We start from the raw sequence: 21,393 nt of genomic DNA on the forward strand, positions 1-21,393 counted from the left end.
TTGGAGGACTGGCTGAGGTGGGGCAGTGCACTGATTGTAGGGGCAGGGCTCGGCACTATTTAGGCTGTGGGGTTCTGCTATTTGGTCTCGCTATCCTGGACTGTGACAGTTGTGCTGCGTGAGCTCTGTGAGTTTTTGTTCTTTTGTTTGGTTTGTTTGTTTTATTTACACTCAGACTGAGGATTCCCAGACCGGCTGCCTGCGAGTCCTTTCCCCTGAGATCCTTGGGAGCTGCAGGAATTACTTGTCCTAACCCGAGCCATCTACTGTGGGGTGTGGATTACTGAAAACCCTGTGGCAGTGTTTATGTTCTGTTTGGACTATTTTGTTTTTCATTTTAAGCCTCTGCTTACCATAGCTGGTAACAAAGGCAGTTTCTTTTGTGGGAATTATCAATAAAAATCCAACCACAACTACGTGCTTCCTGTGTCACATCACTTCCTCCCATAACCCACCACAATATTCCTTACAGCAAAGACTATAAAATACTGAAATAGAAGCAGGTCTAAACTCCAGACTGCTAACTTTTGTTCATAACGATAGAAGAGAGCCACAACCACTAACGCCAGTGCACTTTCTCATAGGTCAATGACTTATGTCATTGCCACTGCAGACATCCTTACAGTCAAACAACATCACTGTCAAACAAGGACAAATAACCAGAAGGTGGAAATAGCGACAGTGACTGATGAATAGCTTCTGGAACAGATGGCGAAAGGAACACTTACTGGAACCGTGGTCAGCTCACCACGGACACAGCGACGAAATCAAATGAAGGTGGGGGATTTAGTACTGATCAGCAAACAGAAAAATGCAAAAACAGATGGCAGAGTTTCATTCATTTAAATGAAGATTTTTTTCCACTTATCTACACACCATACTCCACACTGTTAAGGGGAAAAAAGTTTATATTGAGAAAAAATTACATATTAAAAATACAAAACTGAAAGATCATAATTGGCTAAGTCTCCACCCCCCCAAACCCCCCCTGAGTTAATACTTGGTGGAAGCATCTTTGGCAGCAATTACAGCTGTGAGTCTATTGGGATAGGTCTCTACCAACCACACCTAGATTTGGCAATATTTGACCATTATTGTTTAAAAACTGTTCAAGCTCTGTCAAGTTCCTTGGGGAGCGCTGATGGACATCAATCATGCCACACAGTTTCGATTGGATTTAGGTCAGAGGTCTGACTGGGCCACTCAAGGACATTTACCTTTTTGTTCCATAGTCACTCCAGTGTAGCTTTAGCTGTGTGCTTTGGATCGACATGTTGAAAGATGAACTTTCATCCTAGTTTCAGCTTTCTTGCAGAGGACAGCAGGTTTTCCTCAAGGACTTCCCTCTACTTTGCTCCATTCATGTTCCCTTCTATCCTGACAAGTGCCCCAGTCCCTGCCAATGAGAAACATCTCCATAACATGATGGTGCCACCACCATGCTTCACAGTAAGGATGGTATTCATGGACAATGCGCTGTGCTGGGTTTGCGCCTAACATAATGCTTTGCATTTAGGCTAAAAAGTTCCATTTTAATTTTGTCAGACAACAAAACATCTTCCAAGTGGTTTTTTTTGCATACTTCAAATGGGATTCAAGGTGGGCTTTCTTGAGTAATGGCTTCCTTCTTGCCACACTACCATACAGGCCAAATTTGTGGAGTGCTTAGGATATTGTTGTCACATGCACACTTTGACCAGTCTTAGACATAAAAGCCTGTAGCTCTTGCAAAGTTGCCATTGGCCTCTTGGTAGCATCTTTGATCAGTCTCCTTCTTGCTCGGTCATCCAGTTTGGAGGGACGGTCTGATCTAGTCAGGGTCTTGGTGGTGCCATACACCTTCGTCTTGAACGTGCTCCAAGGGATATTCAAGACCTTTGATATTTTTTATACCCATCTCCTGATCTGTGCCTTTCAACAACTTTGACCCAGAGTTCTTTTGCAAACGCCTTAGTGGTCATGGTTGAGTCTTTGCTTTGAAATGCACTACCCAGCAAAGGGAACCTACAGGAACTGCTGAATTAATTCTGAAATCATGTGAATCATTACAATTTAACACAGGTGGAGGCCACTTAACTTGGTGTGTGATTTTGAAGACGATTTGTAACACCTGAGCTAATTAGGATTGCTATTACAAGAGGGGTAGACACTTATCCAGCCAAGCTATTTCAGTTTTTATTTTTAATAAATTTTCTACAAATTTCTAGAATATTATTTTCATTTGGAAATTGTGGGGTAGGATGTGTAGATAAATGAAAAAAAAAAAAAAAACTATTTTAATGCATTTTAATTCCAGGCTATAAAGCAACAAAAGGTAACATTCTGAAAGGGGGTGTAGACTTTCTATAAGCACTATATATATATATATATATATATATATATATATATATATATATATATATATATATATATATATAGACACACACACACACACACACACACACTACCGGTCAAAAGTTTTAGAACACCCCCGTTTTTCCAGTTTTTATTGAAATTTAAGCAGTTCAAGTCCATTGAATAACCTGAAATGATACAAAGGTAAGCGGTAAAAGTTTAGGTTACTAAAAACTAAAAAATTATGTACATTTCAGGGTTATACAAAAAGGCCTTTTTCATGTTGTTAAGTAATGGGTTAACAACTGACAGCTGTTCTGCAGCAATGGAAGTAAATTAAGCCTGAAAGTTGATGCTAACAGTTCCTACAGGTGTCCCAACTTCTGTTGATTACATACAAACCCTCTCAGAATTTGAAATCTTCGGTTCGTCACGCAGGGTTTTTATACGCCGTCGAGTAGGCGAAAGGATGGTTCCTCGGTGTGTGACACCAACTGTCAAACATAGAGGAGGAAACGTGATGGTCTGGGGCTCTTTTGCTGGATCCAGAGTCGACGACTTGCACAGAGTGAGTGGCACCCTGAACCAAAACGGCTACCACAGCATTTTGCAGTGCCATGCAATACCCTCTGGTATACGTCTAGTTGGTCAGGGGTTCATCCTACAGCAAGATAATGACCCAAAATATACCTCCAGGCTATGTCAGAACTACCTTAGAAGAAAAGAACAAGATGGTAGGCTTCAAATCATGGAATGGCCAGCACAGTCTCCAGACTTAAACCCCATCGAGCTGGTTTGGGATGAACTGGACAGAAGGGTGAAAGCAAAGCAACCTACAAGTGCAACACATTTGTGGGACCTTCTGCAACAGAGTTGAGAAGAACTTTCCGATCAATATTTGATTTCCATTGAGGAAAGAATGCCACGAGTGTGTTCGGCTGTTATATCTGCAAAAGGTGGCTACTTTGATGAATCAAAAATTTTGATTAAATTTTGTTAAACAAAACGATTCCGTGATTTATTTTTTATATCCAATTGTTTATTTGTTCTATGCTCTAATTTCAGCGTGCATCGAGACATTAAACTGCGTAAATTTCAATAAAAACTGGAAAAATTGAGGTGTTCTAAAACTTTTGACCGGTAGTATATATATATATATATATATATATATATATATATATATATATATATATATATATATATAGTGGCTTGCAAAAGTATTCAGACCCCTGACCAATTCTCTCATATTACTGAATTACAAATGGTACATTGAAATTTCATTCTGTTCGATATTTTATTTTAAAACACTTAAACTCAAAATCAATTATTGTAAGGTGACATTGGTTTTATGTTGGGAAATATTTTTAAGAAAAATAAAAAACTGAAATATCTTGCTTGCATAAGTATTCAACCCCCACACATTAATATTTGGTAGAGCCACCTTTCGCTGCAATAACAGCTTTAAGTCTTTTGGGGTAAGTATGTACCAGCTTTGCACACAGTGTCGGAGTGATTTTGGCCCATTCTTCTTGGCAGATTTGCTCCAGGTTGTTCAGGTTGGTTGGACGACGCTTGTGGACCGCAATTTTCAAATAGTGCCACAGATTCTCAATGGGATTGAGATCAGGACTTTGACTGGGCCACTGTAGGACATTCACCTTTTTGTTCTTGAGCCACTCCAATGTTGCTTTGGCCTTGTGCTTGGGATCATTGTCCTGCTGAAAGGTGAATTTCCTCCCAAGCTTCAGTTTTTTAGCGGACTGAAGCAGATTCTCTTGCAGTATTTTCCTGTATTTTGCTCCATCCATTCTTCCTTCAATTGTAACAAGATGCCCAGTCCCTGCTGATGAGAAACATCCCCACAGCATGATGCTGCCACCACCATACTTCACTGTAGGGATGGTGTGTCTTGAGGCATGGGCAGTGTTAGGTTTGCACCACACATAGCGCTTTGAGTTTTGGCCAAAAAGCTCTATCTTGGTCTCATCTGACCACAAAACCTTTTCCCACATCACAGCTGGGTCACTCTCATGCTTTCTGGCAAACTCCAGACGTGCTTTCAGATGGTACTTTTTGAGTAACAGCTTCTTTCTTGCCACCTTCCCATACAGGCCAGTGTTATGCAGAGCTATTGATATGGTTGACTGGTGCACCATTACTCCACTCCCAGCCACTGAACTCTGTAGCTCCTTCAAAGTGATTGTTGGCCTCTCTGTGGCTTCTCTCACAAGTCTCCTTGTTTGAGCGCTGAGTTTTGAGGGACGGCCTTTTCTTGGCAGTGCCTGGGTGGTGTGATGCAGCTTCCACTTCCTGATTATTGATCCAACTGTGCTCACTGGGATATCCAAACACTTGGATATTATTTTGTACCCTTTCCCTAATCTATGCATTTGTATTACTTTATCTCTAACTTCTGTAGAATGCTCTTTGGTCTTCATTTTCCTTCAGATTCACAGCCTTACCAATGATCCTTCAACAGTGAGGTTTTTATCCAGAAAATGTGACAGCAACTTTAATTGTTCAGAGGTGGATGCCAATGGTAAGGTAATTGTGTCCTCATTTGGGCAATTTCTTTCATCTGTGCAAACTGGGAGCTTCCACAGCACAGGGGTTGAATACTTATGCAAGCAAGATATTTCAGTTTTTTATTTTTCTTAAAAATATTTCCCAACATAAAACCAATGTCACCTTACAATAATTGATTCTGAGTTTCAGTGTTTAAAAATAAAATATCAAACAGAACGAAATTTCAATGTACCATTTGTAATTCAGTAATATGAGAGAATTGGTCAGGGGTCTGAATACTTTTGCAATCCACTGTATAGATAATGACATCGGAAGTCTTTGGCAGCGTGTTTTGGATCTAGCAGCATAGATGTGGAAGCCCCATCCACATCTATGCTGAAGGTTACTATCTCTTGAGTTAAGTAATTGTTGCTAATCTGGAGATGGTCACCTGCATTAAATTTCAGCAGCGTCGAAAGGTCATGAGAGCCACCCCTCCCACCCCACCCCCCCCAACAAAGCCTTCCTCACTTACCTCACTCTCTTATCTGAGCCTCTCTCAGGAGTTTAAAAAAAATAAATTAAACAGGATCGTGAAATCAAATTGCCCAGCCTGAACTGTGTTTTGTGTTTGTGATTTGTTTTGCTTAAACTTTTATTTTCACTCTGTGTGTAAACTGTTTTGTTAAAACCTTTTATTTTTTGCGTCCAGAGGGGGAGGAGCCCCTGCCGCCTTAACAGCCAGAGGTGAAGGAGCCCCTGCCGCCTTCATGGCCAGAGGTGAAGGAGCCCCTGCCGCCTTCATGGCCAGGGTCTCCCCCTCCTGCCGTCTCCGTCGCCTCCTGAGGGTCCGCTTGTGCTGTCGCCTCCCAGGGGTCCACTGCTGCTGTCGCCTCCCAGGGGTCCGCTGCTTCCTTCGCCTCCCGGGGGTCCGCTGCTGTCGTCACATGGGGTCTCTGCCAGCTCTGCTTCGCCGGGGTTCGAAACCAGCTCTGCTTCGCCTGGGGTTGCTGCCGTCTCTGCTTCGCCTGGGTTCGCTGCCGGGTCTGCTTTGCCTGAAGTCGCTGCCAGCTTTGCCTCGCCGGGGGTTGCTGAGGGCTCTGCTTCATCTGGGGTCACTGCCTGCTCTGCTTTGCCTTGGGTCGCTGAGGGCACTGCTTTGTCTGGGGTCGCTGAGGGCTTTGCCTTGCCTGGAGTCGCAACCAGTTCTGCTTCGCCTGGGGTCGCTGCCAACTCTGCTCCGTCGGGGGCCGGTGCCACGCTCTGCTTCACTGGGGGTCGCTGCAAGCAATACTGTGGCTGGACCCCCACAAAGGGGAACTGCCGGCCATGAACAGGGAGGGGGGGGGGGTCAGGAGAACTGCTCCCCCGCAACATTTTGGCTGCTGGATAGTGTGGCTGGAGCCCCGGAAGAGGGAACTGCCATCCAAAAAGATGTGGGGGGTGAAGGACCTCCCTCCATGGCTGCCCCCATTGACACCTTGCTTCCCCTCTTCTGGAACTTTGAGACTGAGAGGGGAGGGCCATGTGTGCTTTGCACAAAGGGGGGGTTGTGTATGTAAAAGGGCGAGGAGCCCTGTACATGATTGTTTATTTATTTTAGAACGGGGTACCCATCTGCTCCTGTGCTATTTATTATTTTGTGTTTGTATTTTGTATTATGATTTAGTGTGTGTGTGTGTGTGTGTGTGTGTGTGTGTGTGTGTGTGCATAAAAGTCTGCAGCTTTCGGCACTCTGGGGGGGTTGTTCGGAGGAGAGAACGGAGCAAGAGAACAGGTTAAATAATTAATTAAACAGGATCAGCGAAAGCAATCTGCCCAGTCTGACCTGTGTTTTGTGTTTGTGATTTGTTTAAACTTTTATTTTCACTGTTGTTATTTGTATTGAAATAAAATGGCACCGCAGCTCCTTTACACTGCAGCATTTAGTTTGTTTTTTGTTCCTGCATTCTGGCCTGACCTCACCACTAAAGCCATTCCTGTCACAAGAACCGAAAAAATCGAGAAAGTATTTAGCAAGTTATTTTCATTTTTATTCATGCAAAAGTTATTTATACATTCGGGCCATGCCAGAAAGAGTAAGTTAATGGGTATTGGTCAGTTTAATGATTCCTTAGGTCACTTATGTCTTGTGGTTATTGTACCATGATTGACAGTGCTATCTCCAATTGGGGACTCCAGAAGTTGATCTAGAAAATAATGAAATGGTATCTCTTTTAAATATTAACATCCAAGATATTAGTCAGTATATATTTAGTTTATATACATTATCTACACTTTAAAGCATAAGCATCAATGAAATACTAATATATTGTGTGCGATAATGTATTACAAACAATGTGCACGATAATTAATATTATCAAATGTTTGAGAGTTTGTTTCCAAACACAAAAATCATGTAATAAATTGCTCACAAACAATTATGGATTTGCAGCCTTTGACTGATCATTTATGTTCAGAACCCTCCTTCTGTGTGAACTGTGTTGCACAATATATACAGTATAGTGAATACACTAGGTGGCTGCATTTGAACAAAAAAAAGTAAAGGCAGCTCTTAAAAGTGTTTGTCTATTTTTTTTGTATGTGATTTATCCCAGCGTTTTGTTTACATGTTGAAATCCCTAGTTAACGGAGTTACAAGTATCCAGGAGACCCTGTTGTTTATGATTATTAGGGTGTTATCTTTTTTATATTAAGCGATGAAATGGTTGAATCGATTGTATGGAAATGTGTCGTTCTCCTCCTAATAACACCATTTGAATCAATCTACATTTTTAAACAAGGTATAAATATAAATACATGTATGACTATATTCATGTTATTAATAATAAATCAGATAGCTAGCCTAATGTAAACTTAACTAAAGTATTCATGTTTTTAAAAATTGTTAAAAATGTAATAACAGTTTATTTTATGTATGAGAAGTCTATGTATATGTGTATAAGATATCTAAAATGTGGTCCTACTTGGGAATGTTTGTTAGAATAGTAGATAAGTTGCATCACAAATACAAAAAAAAAAAAAAATCAAACTAAAAACTTCCTTTAAGATATACAGAGAGAAGTACAATATAAATGGAGGGATATACTTTCCATTGCATATAAATATGTCTTAAAATCAGCCTTCTAATGAAAAAAGAATGGACGTTAAACACAAAAAACTACATTTTACTTGATGGTAAGAGCTGACAAATCCAAAAAAGACGGGAATATGTCAGGTCAGGCCGCCACTGCACCCTCACCTGGCCGATGTCCTGACAAGGCTTTCCAGCACACACTACTTAACTGGTATAGTAGGTGGGTTCACTTTAGACAATATGTGTAGTCACCAGTGGGTTACTGAGGATTCAAGCGTTATCTTAAACAGCCAAATACATATCCTTTAGAAGTTTAGAAAAGTCACTGTCATAAATGGATAAGATCTAAAAGTTCATGGATTGATTTGTTGGAAAATGCTTGAGTAATATATTATTAGTCTCCTCTCAATGATCTCATTACTACAGTTCCCCGAAAGGTATATGGGGTAAATTAAAAAGGGAGGTTACTATCTCATACACAACTTACTATTGTCATGCCCACGAGATATTATGTCCTTTGCAGGAGAAAGTAAGTCAAATTAAAAATAAAGGGCACGCTGGACAAGAAAAAATAAAGGGCACACTGGCCAAATTAAAAATAAAGGGCATGCTGGCTAAAGTAAAAATAAAGGGCACACTGGCCAAAGTAAAAATAAAGGGCATGCTGGCCAAAGAAATAAAATGGCACACTGGCTAAAGTAAAAATAAAGGGCACTGGCCAAAGAAATAAAATGGCACACTGGCTAAAGTAAAAACAAAGGGCATGCTGGCCAAAGTAAAAACAACACAAAAGGGCATTGGCCAAAGTAAAAACAACACAAAGAATAATTCTACTTTGTATAAAATGAGTACCTTTGTTTGCTGACTGGTAGCTCTCGCTTTCGCTCTTAACTCTTCTCTTAACTCTTTTGCTCTGAGCCAGGAGTGGGTCTTTAATGCTGTGGCTGGAGCCTTAATTACCTATTAAACAATTACTTTATTAAGGCTCCAGCCACATTCCCACAGGCTTTATCAGGATGGGGATTTAACCCCATCCATGCCAATTACATTTTAGAAGACCGGCTTTTTGCCGGTTTCAAATAATAAAAAAACAATGTCAGACGGCTTTCGTCCGTCCGCACACTAACACATACTAATAATAATAATACATACATACATACATACATACATACATTAATATGCACAAGGGGTAGGCACTCCGTCACATCCACATATCAAACACATGTTTTTGTGTCATTCATAATAAAAGATAAAAGCAATAATGGTTATGACAGTTGTAAATATTTGTACATTTTGAAAAGCACACAATCAATAACTTGTCTCACTCCAGATTCTAATTAGCTTTTCCAATTCATATATATTTCCATGAAAACAACCATGGTTGTTCTGGTTTTAGATCTCATGTCACCTGTTGTCTGAAGTGAACCCACCTAATGTACCAGTTAAGCAGTCTGTGCCTTGTCAGAACATGGATCAGGTAAGGACGCTCAGTGGCAGCCTTACCTCACAATTTCCTGTCTTTTTCAGAAATTGTCAGCTTTTACCATCAAATAAAACATAGTTTTTTGTGTTTAATACAGTATTGTTTCCACTTGTTTTATATTTAGCGTCTATTATTAATCTGTATGGTAATAAATAGATGCACTTCTGGGTGCACGTGCTCCAATACTGTATGGATAGGCAGTATTATATCTAATTGTTGTGAAATGAAAAAGGACGTATGACATATTATTTTGTTGGATTTTGAAGTTCAATGCTGATATACACTTGTTATCATTTTGACTTGCAATGGTTATACAAAATGTAATTACTGGAGCAATAACATTCCAAGGTTCCTGCAGATTAAGGATGTGGAAAAATAATGACTTTTAATGACTTTTCACAGTCATAATTACTGACTTTTGAATGACCTGGATCAAAGTGTTATATCATTAAAATAGGTGCATTGCCAAAGTCTACATATGCACAAGTCCAAGGTGATTATTCATTGGATTTCAAAGTTTTGATTTCAAGTATAAGAATAAAAACAAACTAAAGACAACAAAATCATAACTGAATGCCATTGTTGTTCATGAGATTCTATCACTTGACTGATGGATGTAACATCACACTGTGCAACAACCTAACAACAGTGCTGTCTTATCATTACCAGTTTTATACATTGGCACAACTTGTCAGGTTTCCTGTTGCATCATTAAATCTACTAGCATTATTAAAGTACATAACATTTTAAAACATCAACAAAATAAGCAATGTCTTATATTGACTTTAAAGTGTTCAAGTCAAGATCCATGTAGGAGCACATACAAGTTTCAATAAGAACATAAGAACATAAGAAAGTTTACAAACGAGAGGAGGCCATTCGGCCCATCTTGCTCGTTTGGTTGTTAGTAGCTTATTGATCCCAGAATCTCATCAAGCAGCTTGAAGGATCCCAGGGTGTCAGCTTCAACAACATTACTGGGGAGTTGATTCCAGACCCTCACAATTCTCTGTGTAAAAAAGTGTCTCCTATTTTCTGTTCCGAATGCCCCTTTGTCTAAACTCCATTTGTGACCCCTGGTCCTAGTTTCTTTTTTCAGGCTGAAAAAGTCCCTTGGGTCGACACTGTCAATACCTTTTAGAATTTTGAATGCTTGAATTAGGTTGCCACATAGTCTTCTTTGTTCAAGACTGAACAGATTCAATTCTTTTAGCCTGTCTGCATATGACATGCCTTTTAAGCCCGGAATAATTCTGGTCGCTCTTCTTTGCACTCTTTCTAGAGCAGCAATATCTTTTTTATAGCGAGGTGACCAGAACTGAACACAATATTCAAGATGAGGTCTTACTAGTGCATTGTACAGTTTTAACATTACTTCCCTTGATTTAAATTCAACACTTTTCACAATGTATCCGAGCATCTTGTTAGCCTTTTTTATAGCTTCCCCACATTGTCTAGATGAAGACATTTCTGAGTCAACAAAAACTCCTAGGTCTTTTTCATAGATTCCTTCTCCAATTTCAGTATCTCCCATATGATATTTATAATGTACATTTTTATTTCCTGCGTGCAGTACCTTACACTTTTCTCTATTAAATGTCATTTGCCATGTGTCTGCCCAGTTCTGAATCTTGTCTAGATCATTTTGAATGACCTTTGCTGCTGCAACAGTGTTTGCCACTCCCCCTACTTTTGTGTCGTTTGGAGCAGGTCACCCACGAGTGGAGCTCCTGCTTATCCTTTTGAAAAAGTTTAAAAAACAGTTGTTTAAAGTTTTATTTTGGAAAATTTTTGGTTCTTTTCATTTATCTAAAGTAGTGGTGCACCTTTTAGTTAAAGAATTTTAATTTTTGAACGGTTCTTTTCTTTAAAATAAGTGTTTGTTTGTTTTGGTTTGTTTGTCTCCCTGCACTTGCATTGTAAGTGCAGGGGGGCGGCCATTTTGGATTTTTCTTTTTGATTGATTTTTATTTTTTTCCTTCTTTGAATTTTAACTTTGGTTTCTCACTTTTATTTTAGGTGCTTTTTGATTTTATAATTAAGAGCACATTGTCTAGTTTATTTTAAAATTATTTTTGCTTTGGAAAACTGTTTTTGACTTTGTTTTAAAAATCGTTTTGTTTTAAAAATCCCCTGCTCTTGCCTTGGGCAGAGTAGGGGAAGGGCAGGCACTTTTGTCTGCCCTGTTTCTTATTTTTATTATATTTTTTTGTTGAAGGTTTTTATTTTTAAAAAAAGAAAACCTTTAACTGGATTTATTTATTTTGATTATTTCTATTGTTTTCATTTTATCCCGTTTTATTTTCTTGGGTGGGGAATAAAACAGGATAAGTTTTAAAAAAAAAAAAAAAAAAAAAAAAAAAAAAATCATTTTTTTTTTTTTTTTCATTTTTGTTTGTGCCCCTGTGCTATTGGAGCGCAGGGGTGCATGTGTGTGTTTTTTGTTTGTTTTTTAAAAAAAAAAAAATAAAAATAAATAAAAAAATAAAAAAAAAAAATGATAGTCCTTTTTTCCTATTTTGTTTTGCGCACCCCTGCACTATTGGAGTGCAGGGGTGAGTCTGTCTGTTTTTTTTGTTTTTGTTTAAATAAATAAATAAAAATAAAAAAATTTAAAAAATGAGCGGGCAAGCTCAAGAAGCCCCGATAAAGTGGGCAAAGGTGGCTGCAGCGGAAGGTGCAGCACCTTTTAAAAACATTACCAGGAGGCACGGAGTCCGGTGCCTCCTGAAGGACTCCCTCTCGATTGAGGGCTTTGTCAAGGCCATGGCCAAGGTGGTGGGGCCATCGGCGATCGTGGCGGCCTCTAAAATGTACGGGAAAGCCGTATTTTTCCTAAAATCGGAGGCCGCCGCGAACACGGCAATCGAGAGGGGTCTCGCGGTGGCGGGGATTTTTATCCCCGTCGAACCGCTCGCGGGCCTGGGCACTAGGGTCGTCCTTTCAAACGTGCCACCTTTCTTGAAGGACGACCTGCTCAGGCCCCATTTGCAAGCCTTGGGGGAGATAAAAACATCTATCCACCCCCTCCCCCTAGGCTGCAAAGACCAGCACCTCCGCCACATTTTATCATTCCGCCGCCAGGTGACCATTCAACTGGCGGGTCAGGACGTGGCGGAGGGCAGCTTCGTGGTCCCCTTCGAGGGGACCAATTATGTCATTTTTTATTCATCGGAGGAGGTGCGGTGCTACCACTGCAAGGAGCTGGGGCACCAGAAAAAGAGGTGCCCCAAGCTCCAGCAGGGCGCAAAGCCACCCGCGCCCGCACCGCGCCCCTCCGAGTCCACCTCGCCCCCGGGGCCCTCAAAGAGGCCCGCGGAGGGGGGCAAGACAACACCCGCCCCCCTCCCGGTAACATCAAAGGGGGGGAAGGGGGAGGAGGCCCCCGAGGCGGCCGGACCCTCCGCGCCTACCGTAAGCGCGCCGGGGGAGAAAGCCGCCGGGTGGACCGTGGTCGCCGGCCGCAGCAAAAAGAAGGCGGCGGCGGCCGGGTCCGCCGGGGAGGCCAAGCGGGGGGAGACGAAACCCGCCGCCTCGTCGTCTGGCGGCGGGTCAGGGGGCGCTCCTGAAAAGGAGACTCCCTCGCCGGAACCCCCTGCGAGGCAGGGCGGCAAAGCCGCCCGTAAAATAAAACATCTCCTTCCCGAGCGGGTGGAAAGAAACGCCACCGAAGGCGAGCTCCCCGCTGCCGCGACGGGGCGGGGGACCTTCTCTGGCGGCATAAGGGGGAAGAGGAAAGCACAAGCCCTCTTCCCCACCTGTGCACATAAGTGCACTAAAACCGGTCTCTTGGCGAGGGTCCCCGGGGGGACGAAAGAAAGCCCCCCGAAACCCAAACGCCCGCCTCGGCGTCCCCCCTCCACCGGCAACGGGGGCCTCGGCCCTCGTCATGCCAAAGAGGGGGAGAAACATCGACCTGCCGAGGCGGTCCGGGGCTCCGCCGAAGAAGCGGAGCCCATGGAGGAAGCCACCGCCGAGAGACCGGAAGAAGCCCTCGAGGCGGTTCCCCTCCCCGCGCCGCAAGAGACCGCGGACGTCGGCCCCGACTCCATCGTCGAGGGGCCGGCCGCGGCGGGGAGCGCCGAGGGGGCGAAGGAGGGTTCTCCCGCGGAGCGGCTGCCTCGGGCGCCGTCCTCCTCCGACCGCGACACGGGCCCAGAACCCGGTGTTGCCGAAGAGGGGGCGGCCGAACCAACCCCCGAGGCAGAAGTGGGCTCCACGGAAATGCGGGAGACCCCAGCCGAGGAGCCGGAGGGGGGTGAAGAACCACCCCTCCCGGAGAAAGATCCGCCCCGGGTCCCTCTCTCTGGCGTGGAGGCGGTCTCGGCCCCCGTGGCCGAGCCGGCTCCCAAGGAGCCCATCCTGGAGACCCCCGCCGAGGGGCCGGAGGGGGGGGAGGAAACGCCCCTCCCAGAGAAAGACCCGCCTCGTCCTGCCGTCTCCGGCGAGGAGATGGACTCGGGCCCCGAGGTGGAAACGTGCTCCGGGGAGCACGCGAAAGAGACCCCCGCCGAGGGGCCGGAGGGGGGCGAGGAAACGCCCCTCCCAGAGAAAGAATTAAAACTGCCTCGGGTGTCCCTCTCTTGCGGGGACGAGAGCTCCGGTTCTCGCGCCGCCGCGGAGGGGGGCGTTGAAACACCCGCCGAGGCAGAGGCGGGCTCCGAGGAGCCCGCGCTCGTGTCGGCTGCCGGAGCGCGGAAAGGAGGGGAAGAACCGGAGAGGGCAGAAGACGCCGCCCTTGAGGTAGATCCCCTCCCGGAAGCGCAAAGGAGCCGCGAGATCGGTCCCCGACCCACCGCCGAGGGGCCGGTCTCCGTCGCGGTCACCGAGGGGGCGCAGGAGGAGCCCCTGAAAGAGCCGGTGGCCGCGGCCGAGGGCGGGGAAGAACCCGAGAGGGTAGATCCCCTCCCTCCGAGGGTCGGGGACGGGCCTGAGACCGTGCCTCGGCCCCCGAAAGAGGGACCCAAGCCGTCGGGTTTGGCGGCGTGCGTCGAGCGCCCGTCTGCGCCCCCTAAATCCAGGGTGCAGACGACGCCCGCGAGGGTCCCTCCGCCGATGTCTCCCGCGCCGTCCCCCGGGGGTGGGACGCCGGGAGACTCGGTGAAAATCAAAATAAGACGCAACGCGCTCACTCACCAACGTGAGTGCGTTGTGCTTCTTCACCGCGAGGGGGGCGGTGGAGAACCGGAGGAGAGGGAGGAGGAGTCGAAGTCCGCGTGCGGCGCGGGCTCGGAGGCTCTGTCCGCCTCTTCTCCGAACATCCCTGCGGCGGAGCTCCTGGACTTCTTGGAGGCCACCACCCACCGCAGGGATAAGGTTCAGCTGGCCCTGGACAAATGGGGGGATTTCGAGAGAGTCCTAAACTCTGTGAGATCCTTCCTCAGGGCCGGCCACGCCAGCAAGACTTCGGGCACGTGCGTGCACATTCGTGCCCGAAAGCTGCACGACCAGCTGGTGAACTTCGGGAGATCTCAGGGTCTCCCGTGAGTGTCGCCAGCCGCTCCTGACAGAGGACCATGTATGCCATCAGTACCGTCAATGTTAACGGGTGCAAGGACCATTTCCGCAGGGCCCAGGTAATCTCCTACCTGAAAAAGGGAGGTTACTCTGTGTGCTTCCTGCAGGAAACCCACTTGACACCGCAGGCCGAGGCCAACTGGCTGCTAGAGTGGGGGGGGAGAGTGTCGTTTAGCCACCTCACCGAGTCATCTTGTGGGGTGGCGACGCTCTTCTCCGGGTCCTTCGTTCCGACGGTACTCGATGTGGTCAACGTCGTGCCGGGCCGTCTCTTACACCACCGGATCCGGGACGGGGACGCTACCGTTCACCTCTTGAACGTGTACGCTCCGTCCACGGGTCCGGCGAGGGTTCAATTCTTCCGCCAGATGTCCGCCCACCTGAACACCATCGGCGCCGACGAGCTCGTGGTCCTCGGGGGGGACTTCAACTGCACCCTCGAGGCCGCGGACCGGGTGGGGCGGGAACCCTACCCGCTCTCGTCGGCGGCCCTGAGAGAGCTGATCGCTCGGCTCTCTCTGGTGGACATCTGGCGGTGGCAACACCCGGACGCCTCGGCCTTCACCTACACCCGGGTGAGGGAGGGGCGGGTGTCCCAGTCCCGGATCGACAGGTTCTACGTCTCGCGGAACCACGCTCACTGCGTTCGCTCCTCCGACATCAGGCCGGCGCCGTTCACGGACCACAACCTGGTGGTCGTGACGGTGGCCGTGGCGCCAGCTAGGCACGCCGCTGCCTACTGGCACTTCAACAACAGCCTGTTGGAGGACGAGCGCTTTGAGCGGTCTTTCCGGGACTTTTGGACGGTCTGGCACGGCAGGCGATCTCGCTTCCCCACGTGGCGTCAGTGGTGGGACGTGGGGAAAGCGCAGATCAAGATCCTCTGTCAGGAGTACACGAGGGGCGCGAGCAGGCGGAGGGACTCGCGGATCGAGCGGCTGGAAAGGGAGCTGCTCGGTCTGGAGAGCCGCCTGGCTCGCGGGGACCAACTCGAGCAGAGCGCGTACGAGGAGAAGAAGAGCACCCTGCGGGACCTGCGGCTCCAGCGGTCCCGGGGGGCGTTTGTGCGCTCGCGGGTCCAGTTCCTTCGGGAGATGGACCGCAGCACACACTTCTTCTACGCGTTGGAGAAAAAGAAGGGAGACCGTAAAAACATCACCTGCCTCCTGGCGGAGGACGGCTCCCTTCTGACGGATCCGGAGAGCGTGAACGAGAGGGCCAGGGCCTTCTACTCTGCCCTCTTCTCTCCGGATCCCGTCGACTCCGACGCGTGCAGGGTTCTGTGGGACGGGCTTCCCACGGTCAGCGGGGGCGTGCGGGACGAGTTCGAGGGCCACCTGACCCTGGCCGAGCTCACCGACGCCCTCAGTCAGATGCCCTACAACAAATCGCCGGGCATCGACGGGCTGACCGTGGAGTTCTACAAGAAGTTTTGGGACTTGCTGGGGCCCGCCTTTGCGCGGGTCCTGGCGGAAGCCTACGAGACCGGGGAGATGCCCCTTTCGATGAGGCGGGCTGTTATCACGCTCCTGCCCAAGAAAGGGGATCTGCGCAGCCTCAAGAACTGGCGCCCGGTCTCGCTGCTATGCACGGACTACAAAATCGTGGCCAAGGCCGCCTCCCTGAGGCTCAAGTCCGTGCTGGCAGACGTGATCCACCCCGACCAGTCCTACACGGTCCCGAACCGGACGATTTTCGACAACATCTTCCTGGTTCGGGACCTCCTGCACTACTGCAGGAGGACCGGTCGGTCGGTCGCCTTCCTCTCCCTGGATCAGGAGAAGGCGTTCGACCGGGTGGATCACGAATATCTCTTCGGAACCCTGCGAGCATTCGGATTCGGGCCGCACTTCGTGGGCCTGTTCCGGATGCTGTACGCCTCTGCCGAGTGCTTGATCAAAGTCAACTGGTCCCTGACCGCGCCCCTCGCTTTCAGGAGAGGAGTACGTCAGGGCTGCCCTCTGTCCGGACAACTGTACGCGCTGTGCATCGAGCCCTTCCTCTGCCTCCTTCGCGGGAGGCTCACGGGGTTGGCGCTCGGCGCGCCGGACACGAGGGTGGTCCTGTCGGCTTACGCCGACGACGTGCTCCTGGTGGCCTCGGATCCGGCTGATCTGGAGAGAATGCGGAGCTGCCAGAGCGTCTACTCTGCCGCGTCCTCTGCCAGGATCAACTGGACCAAATGCTCCGGATTATTGGTGGGTCCCTGGCGGGCGGACTCCCTCCCTGCCGCGCTCCAGCAGTTCCAGTGGAGCGCGGACAGCTTCAAATACCTGGGAGTCCACCTGAGCCCCGCGGAGGCCTCGGTCGCCGCCAACTGGACGGAGTTGGAGGATAAGGTGGCTGCGCGACTGAGGTCGTGGTCGGGTCTGCTCAAACTGCTTTCCTTCAGGGGAAGGGCTCTGGTCATTAACCAACTGGTGGCGTCGATGCTTTGGCATCGACTCACCGTCCTGAGCCCGCCCCCTGAGTTTGTGGCCAGGGTTCAGAGGAAGCTGACGGACTTCTTCTGGGCCGGAAAGCACTGGGTCTCTGCGGCGGTTCTGAGCCTCCCTCTCGCCGAGGGGGGGCAAGGGTTGGTGTGCATCAGGAGCCAGGTGCACACCTTCCGCCTCCAGACCCTGCAGAGATACCTGTACGCAGACCCGGCCCCGCAGTGGTGCACGCTGGCGTCCCTCCTTTTGCGCCAGCTGCACGACCTGGGCTACGACCGGCAGCTCTTCTGGATCGACCTGCGGGGAATCCGTCTCCCCGAGCTGCCGGTCTTCTACCAGGACCTGCTCAGGACCCGGAGCATGTTTTCCGTCGGCCGAGACGCCGTGCCGACCAAGGGCCAAGGACTCCTGCTGGAGCCCCTGCTGCACAACCCCCACCTAGGTGCGCAGGCGTTGGAGTCCCCCTCGGTGCGGCGCGCGCTGATCTCGGCCAAGGTGACCAGAGTCTGGGATCTCCTGGATCGCGAACGCTCGGCGTGGCTGACGCCCGAGGCGCTCGTCGCCAGGGCGGCTCGGGTGTCCGTCCGGACGGCCGGCCGAGCGATCCGGGAGTGCAAAGCAGCGTTGCACCCAGACTCTGTCAGGTATCTCGAGGGAGTTCTCAGGACCGGCGAGCCATCTACCCCCACCCCCCCGACCCCCGGCTCTCCGGTCCTGCTGATCGAACCCAAGGCCCGAGCCCCCCCTCGGCCCCCCCTCGAGAACAACCTGAGCAGGATCTCGCAGTTCTCCTCGACCCCCTTGCCATCGGCGTCGAGGAGGACCCTGTACGCGATGACGCTCCACACCCTCCATTTCCCCGCCCTCGTCTCCCGCCGAGACACCGCTTGGCGGGAGACCCTCCGACCGCCGGAGGGCGTCGGTCCCCAGTGGGAGGCCCTTTACTCCCCGCTGGTCTCCAGGGGAGCTGGGGACCTGGGCTGGAGGGTCCTGCACGGAGCGCTCGCGTCAGGAGAGATCCTGCGTCACTTTACCGACTCGGACGCCGCATGCCCTTTCTGCGGTCAGTCCGAGTCGGTGGCTCATATTTATTTTTTATGCGCCAGGCTGCAGCCGTTCTTCCTGCTGCTGAAGAACCTCTTGCTGCAGTTCTGGCTGCACTTTTCACCCACCCTCCTCATCTTCGGGCACCCTGTTCGTGGCTCCAGCAAAAAGAGAGACCTCCTCGTCAATCTGCTCCTGGCTCTTGCTAAACTGGCCATTTACAAGACCAGGAAGCGGAAGATGAGCGGGGAAGGTCTCTTTGACTGCGGGGCCATGTTCAGGGCCCTCCTCCGTTCCCGGATTAATTTAGAGCACGCCCACGCGGAGTCTGCTGGCGACATGGCATCGTTTGTCGACCAGTGGACCCTAGGGGGCGTGCTCTGTACCACCTACCCTTTTGTTTTGAACATTTAATTTGCAGATTTTTGACCGGTTTTCGTTGTATTAGTTAAATGCCTAACTATTTAGCATCCTCTATTAAGAGGATGCTAATTTGTATTTTTTTCTCCAGCCGTCGTAAATGACGGCTGGAGGTGACGTTTGCCTTTTAGGCATTTAAATAGGCCTACTTTTGTGTCGTCTGCAAATTTAACAAGTTTGCTTACTATACCAGAATCTAAATCATTAATGTAGATTAGGAATAGCAGAGGACCTAATACTGATCCCTGTGGTACACCGCTGGTTACCACACTCCATTCTGAGGTTTTTCCTCTAATCAGTACTTTCTGTTTTCTACATGTTAACCACTCCCTAATCCATGTACATGTGTTTCCTTGAATCCCAACTGCGTTCAGTTTGAGAATTAATCTTTTGTGCAGGACTTTGTCAAAAGCTTTCTGGAAATCTAAATAAACCATGTCATATGCTTTGCAATTATCCATTATCGATGTTGCATCCTCAAAAAAAAAAATCAAGCAAGTTAGTTAGACACGATCTCCCTTTCCTAAAACCATGTTGACTGTCTCCCAGGACCCTGTTACCATATAGGTAATTTTCCATTTTGGATCTTATTATAGTTTCCATAAGTTTGCATATAATAGAAGTCAGGCTTATTGGTCTGTAGTTACCTGGTTCAGTTTTGTTTCCCTTTTTGTGGATCGGTATTACGTTTGCAATTTTCCAGTCTGTCGGTACCACCCCTGTGTCAAGAGACTGCTGCATGATCTTGGTTAGCGGTTTGTAAATTACTTCTTTCATTTCTTTGAGTACTACTGGGAGGATCTCATCCGGCCCAGGGGATTTGTTTATTTTAAGAGCTCCTTGTCCCTTTAACACTTCTGCCTCAGTTATGCTAAAGTTATTTAAAACTGGATAGGAACTGGATGACATGTGGGGCATGTTGTCAGTATCTTCCTTTGTAAAAACTTGTGAAAAGTAATCATTTAATATATTTGCTATTTTTTTTCTTCATCTACGATTTTGCCATTTGTATCTCTTAAACATTTAATCTCCTCTTTGAATGTTCGCTTGCTGTTGTAATATTGGAAAAACATTTTGGAATTGGTTTTAGCTCCCTTACCAATGTTCATTTGTATTTCTCTCTTGGCCTTTCTAACTTCCTTTTTGACTTGTGCTTGCAGTTCTGTGTACTCTTTCTGCGTACTTCCTTTTTGGTCCTTTTTTAATGCTCTGTAAAGTGCCTTTTTTCGCTGAATATTTTTTTTAATTGATCCATTAAACCATTTTGGCAATTTAGCTTTACATTTAGATTTGTCTACTTTAGGCAATAGACTAAGTTCTGTAGGATATTGTGCCAAGCTTTATGTATAGCTTCACATTTTATTGGCATTTTTTCAGATCATTTTCTCTCTCCTCCAACTCTACTTGAACAGTTTGCACTTCTGTCTTTTTCTCTTTTCTCTTGGACCTGAGGGCATTTGCTTGAGCTAGTTTCTGGGCCATGTCTTCAATTTTTGATTTCTCAGCTTCCTCTGATATCTTGTCTGTGCTTTCCTCAAGGCTTTCAATGATGTTCTTGAGAGTTTTTGCTTTCTTTCTGAGGCTTTCTATGTCCTCCTCAATTCTCTTCCTTTTTCTTCATCAGTTTTCTGCTTCTTCTTCTGTTCCAGATAATCGTGATACCTGCTCCTGGTACTGTTTACTGACTTGAGGAGCTTTTGAGTGATTGGTACCTGGAGGACACCCCAAAACTGCTCACTTCGTCATACACAATCCTCTGGGCAATGAGTGTGTTTGTGCGCTGGTTGTCTTGCACCACCTCTTTGTTCACAGAGAAATCTCTCTCTACTGCAGCCTGGCCATGAGAAAGGAGCAGTAGATTCTTACAGACTTCTAGCAGATGCTCATACTTGGTCATGTGCTCCATTAGGAATGTATCAAAGCTGGTCTTAGTGGGGCTGAAATCTCTAAACTCTTCTGCCCTTGCCTATGTATGCACACACTGCTGCATCTCCTGATATGCATTGTGCAGGGTGTGAAGACCACAACTGCCTGTCATTAGGAGCTGCTTCCCCCCAAACTCTTCTTTCTGTTCATCCAGCACGTGCTCAAGGAGTTTCCAGTTTACATTTGGACCATCCATAGAAATTGATACTAGATGTTTCAGGTTGAGCTGTGCATTACACTCCTGAAATAAAATATAATTTTCAAACAACACAAAGCATAACCAGTGGCTTAAAGTTTTAGTACATAAACCCTTACGTGGGCTACTGCACAGGGTACAGAATACAACTTTAAGTACAAAGTACCGAGACTTTACATAGTGAGAAGCCGGCTGGGTGTTGACAGATCCATATTCCCAGTATCTGACATGAATGTCCGTTTGCTTCATTTTATTTTTCTTGTTGAGGCTGTCGTTGAATAATGGCACAAAGTTGGCTGAGCTGACTTTTGCCAATAACTTACCGTTAAAAAACGGTGCTAATCCAAACTTAACTAAATAGCTTGTCTTGTCTTCCCCACACGAAAACGCCTGGGCTGCTTGACTTTCAGGAAACATTGCCTTGAATAACTCGCTTACATTGTCATTGGAATTGTAA

At 47.5% G+C, this 21,393-nt stretch overlaps 1 protein-coding gene across 2 annotated transcripts in view; it reads left to right on the top strand.

Moving 5' to 3' along the window:
• The window catches only part of LOC121330499 (ATP-sensitive inward rectifier potassium channel 12-like), a 97,735-nt gene that overhangs the window by 11,660 nt on the left and 64,682 nt on the right, over nt 1-21,393 (top strand). The window contains exon 2 of one of the 2 annotated variants that reach the window (XM_041277054.1): nt 5,552-6,429. The exons of the other annotated variant lie outside the window; for it this stretch is intronic. Within the exon in view, the coding sequence (XP_041132988.1) occupies nt 5,552-6,401 (850 nt within the window). The 3' untranslated portion in view covers nt 6,402-6,429. Of the gene's footprint in view, nt 1-5,551; nt 6,430-21,393 lie in introns of those variants that run through there. 2 annotated transcript variants of the gene reach the window in all.

The sequence above is a fragment of the Polyodon spathula genome, chromosome 18 (genome assembly GCF_017654505.1).
Source record: "Polyodon spathula isolate WHYD16114869_AA chromosome 18, ASM1765450v1, whole genome shotgun sequence".
Taxonomy (NCBI): domain Eukaryota; kingdom Metazoa; phylum Chordata; class Actinopteri; order Acipenseriformes; family Polyodontidae; genus Polyodon; species Polyodon spathula.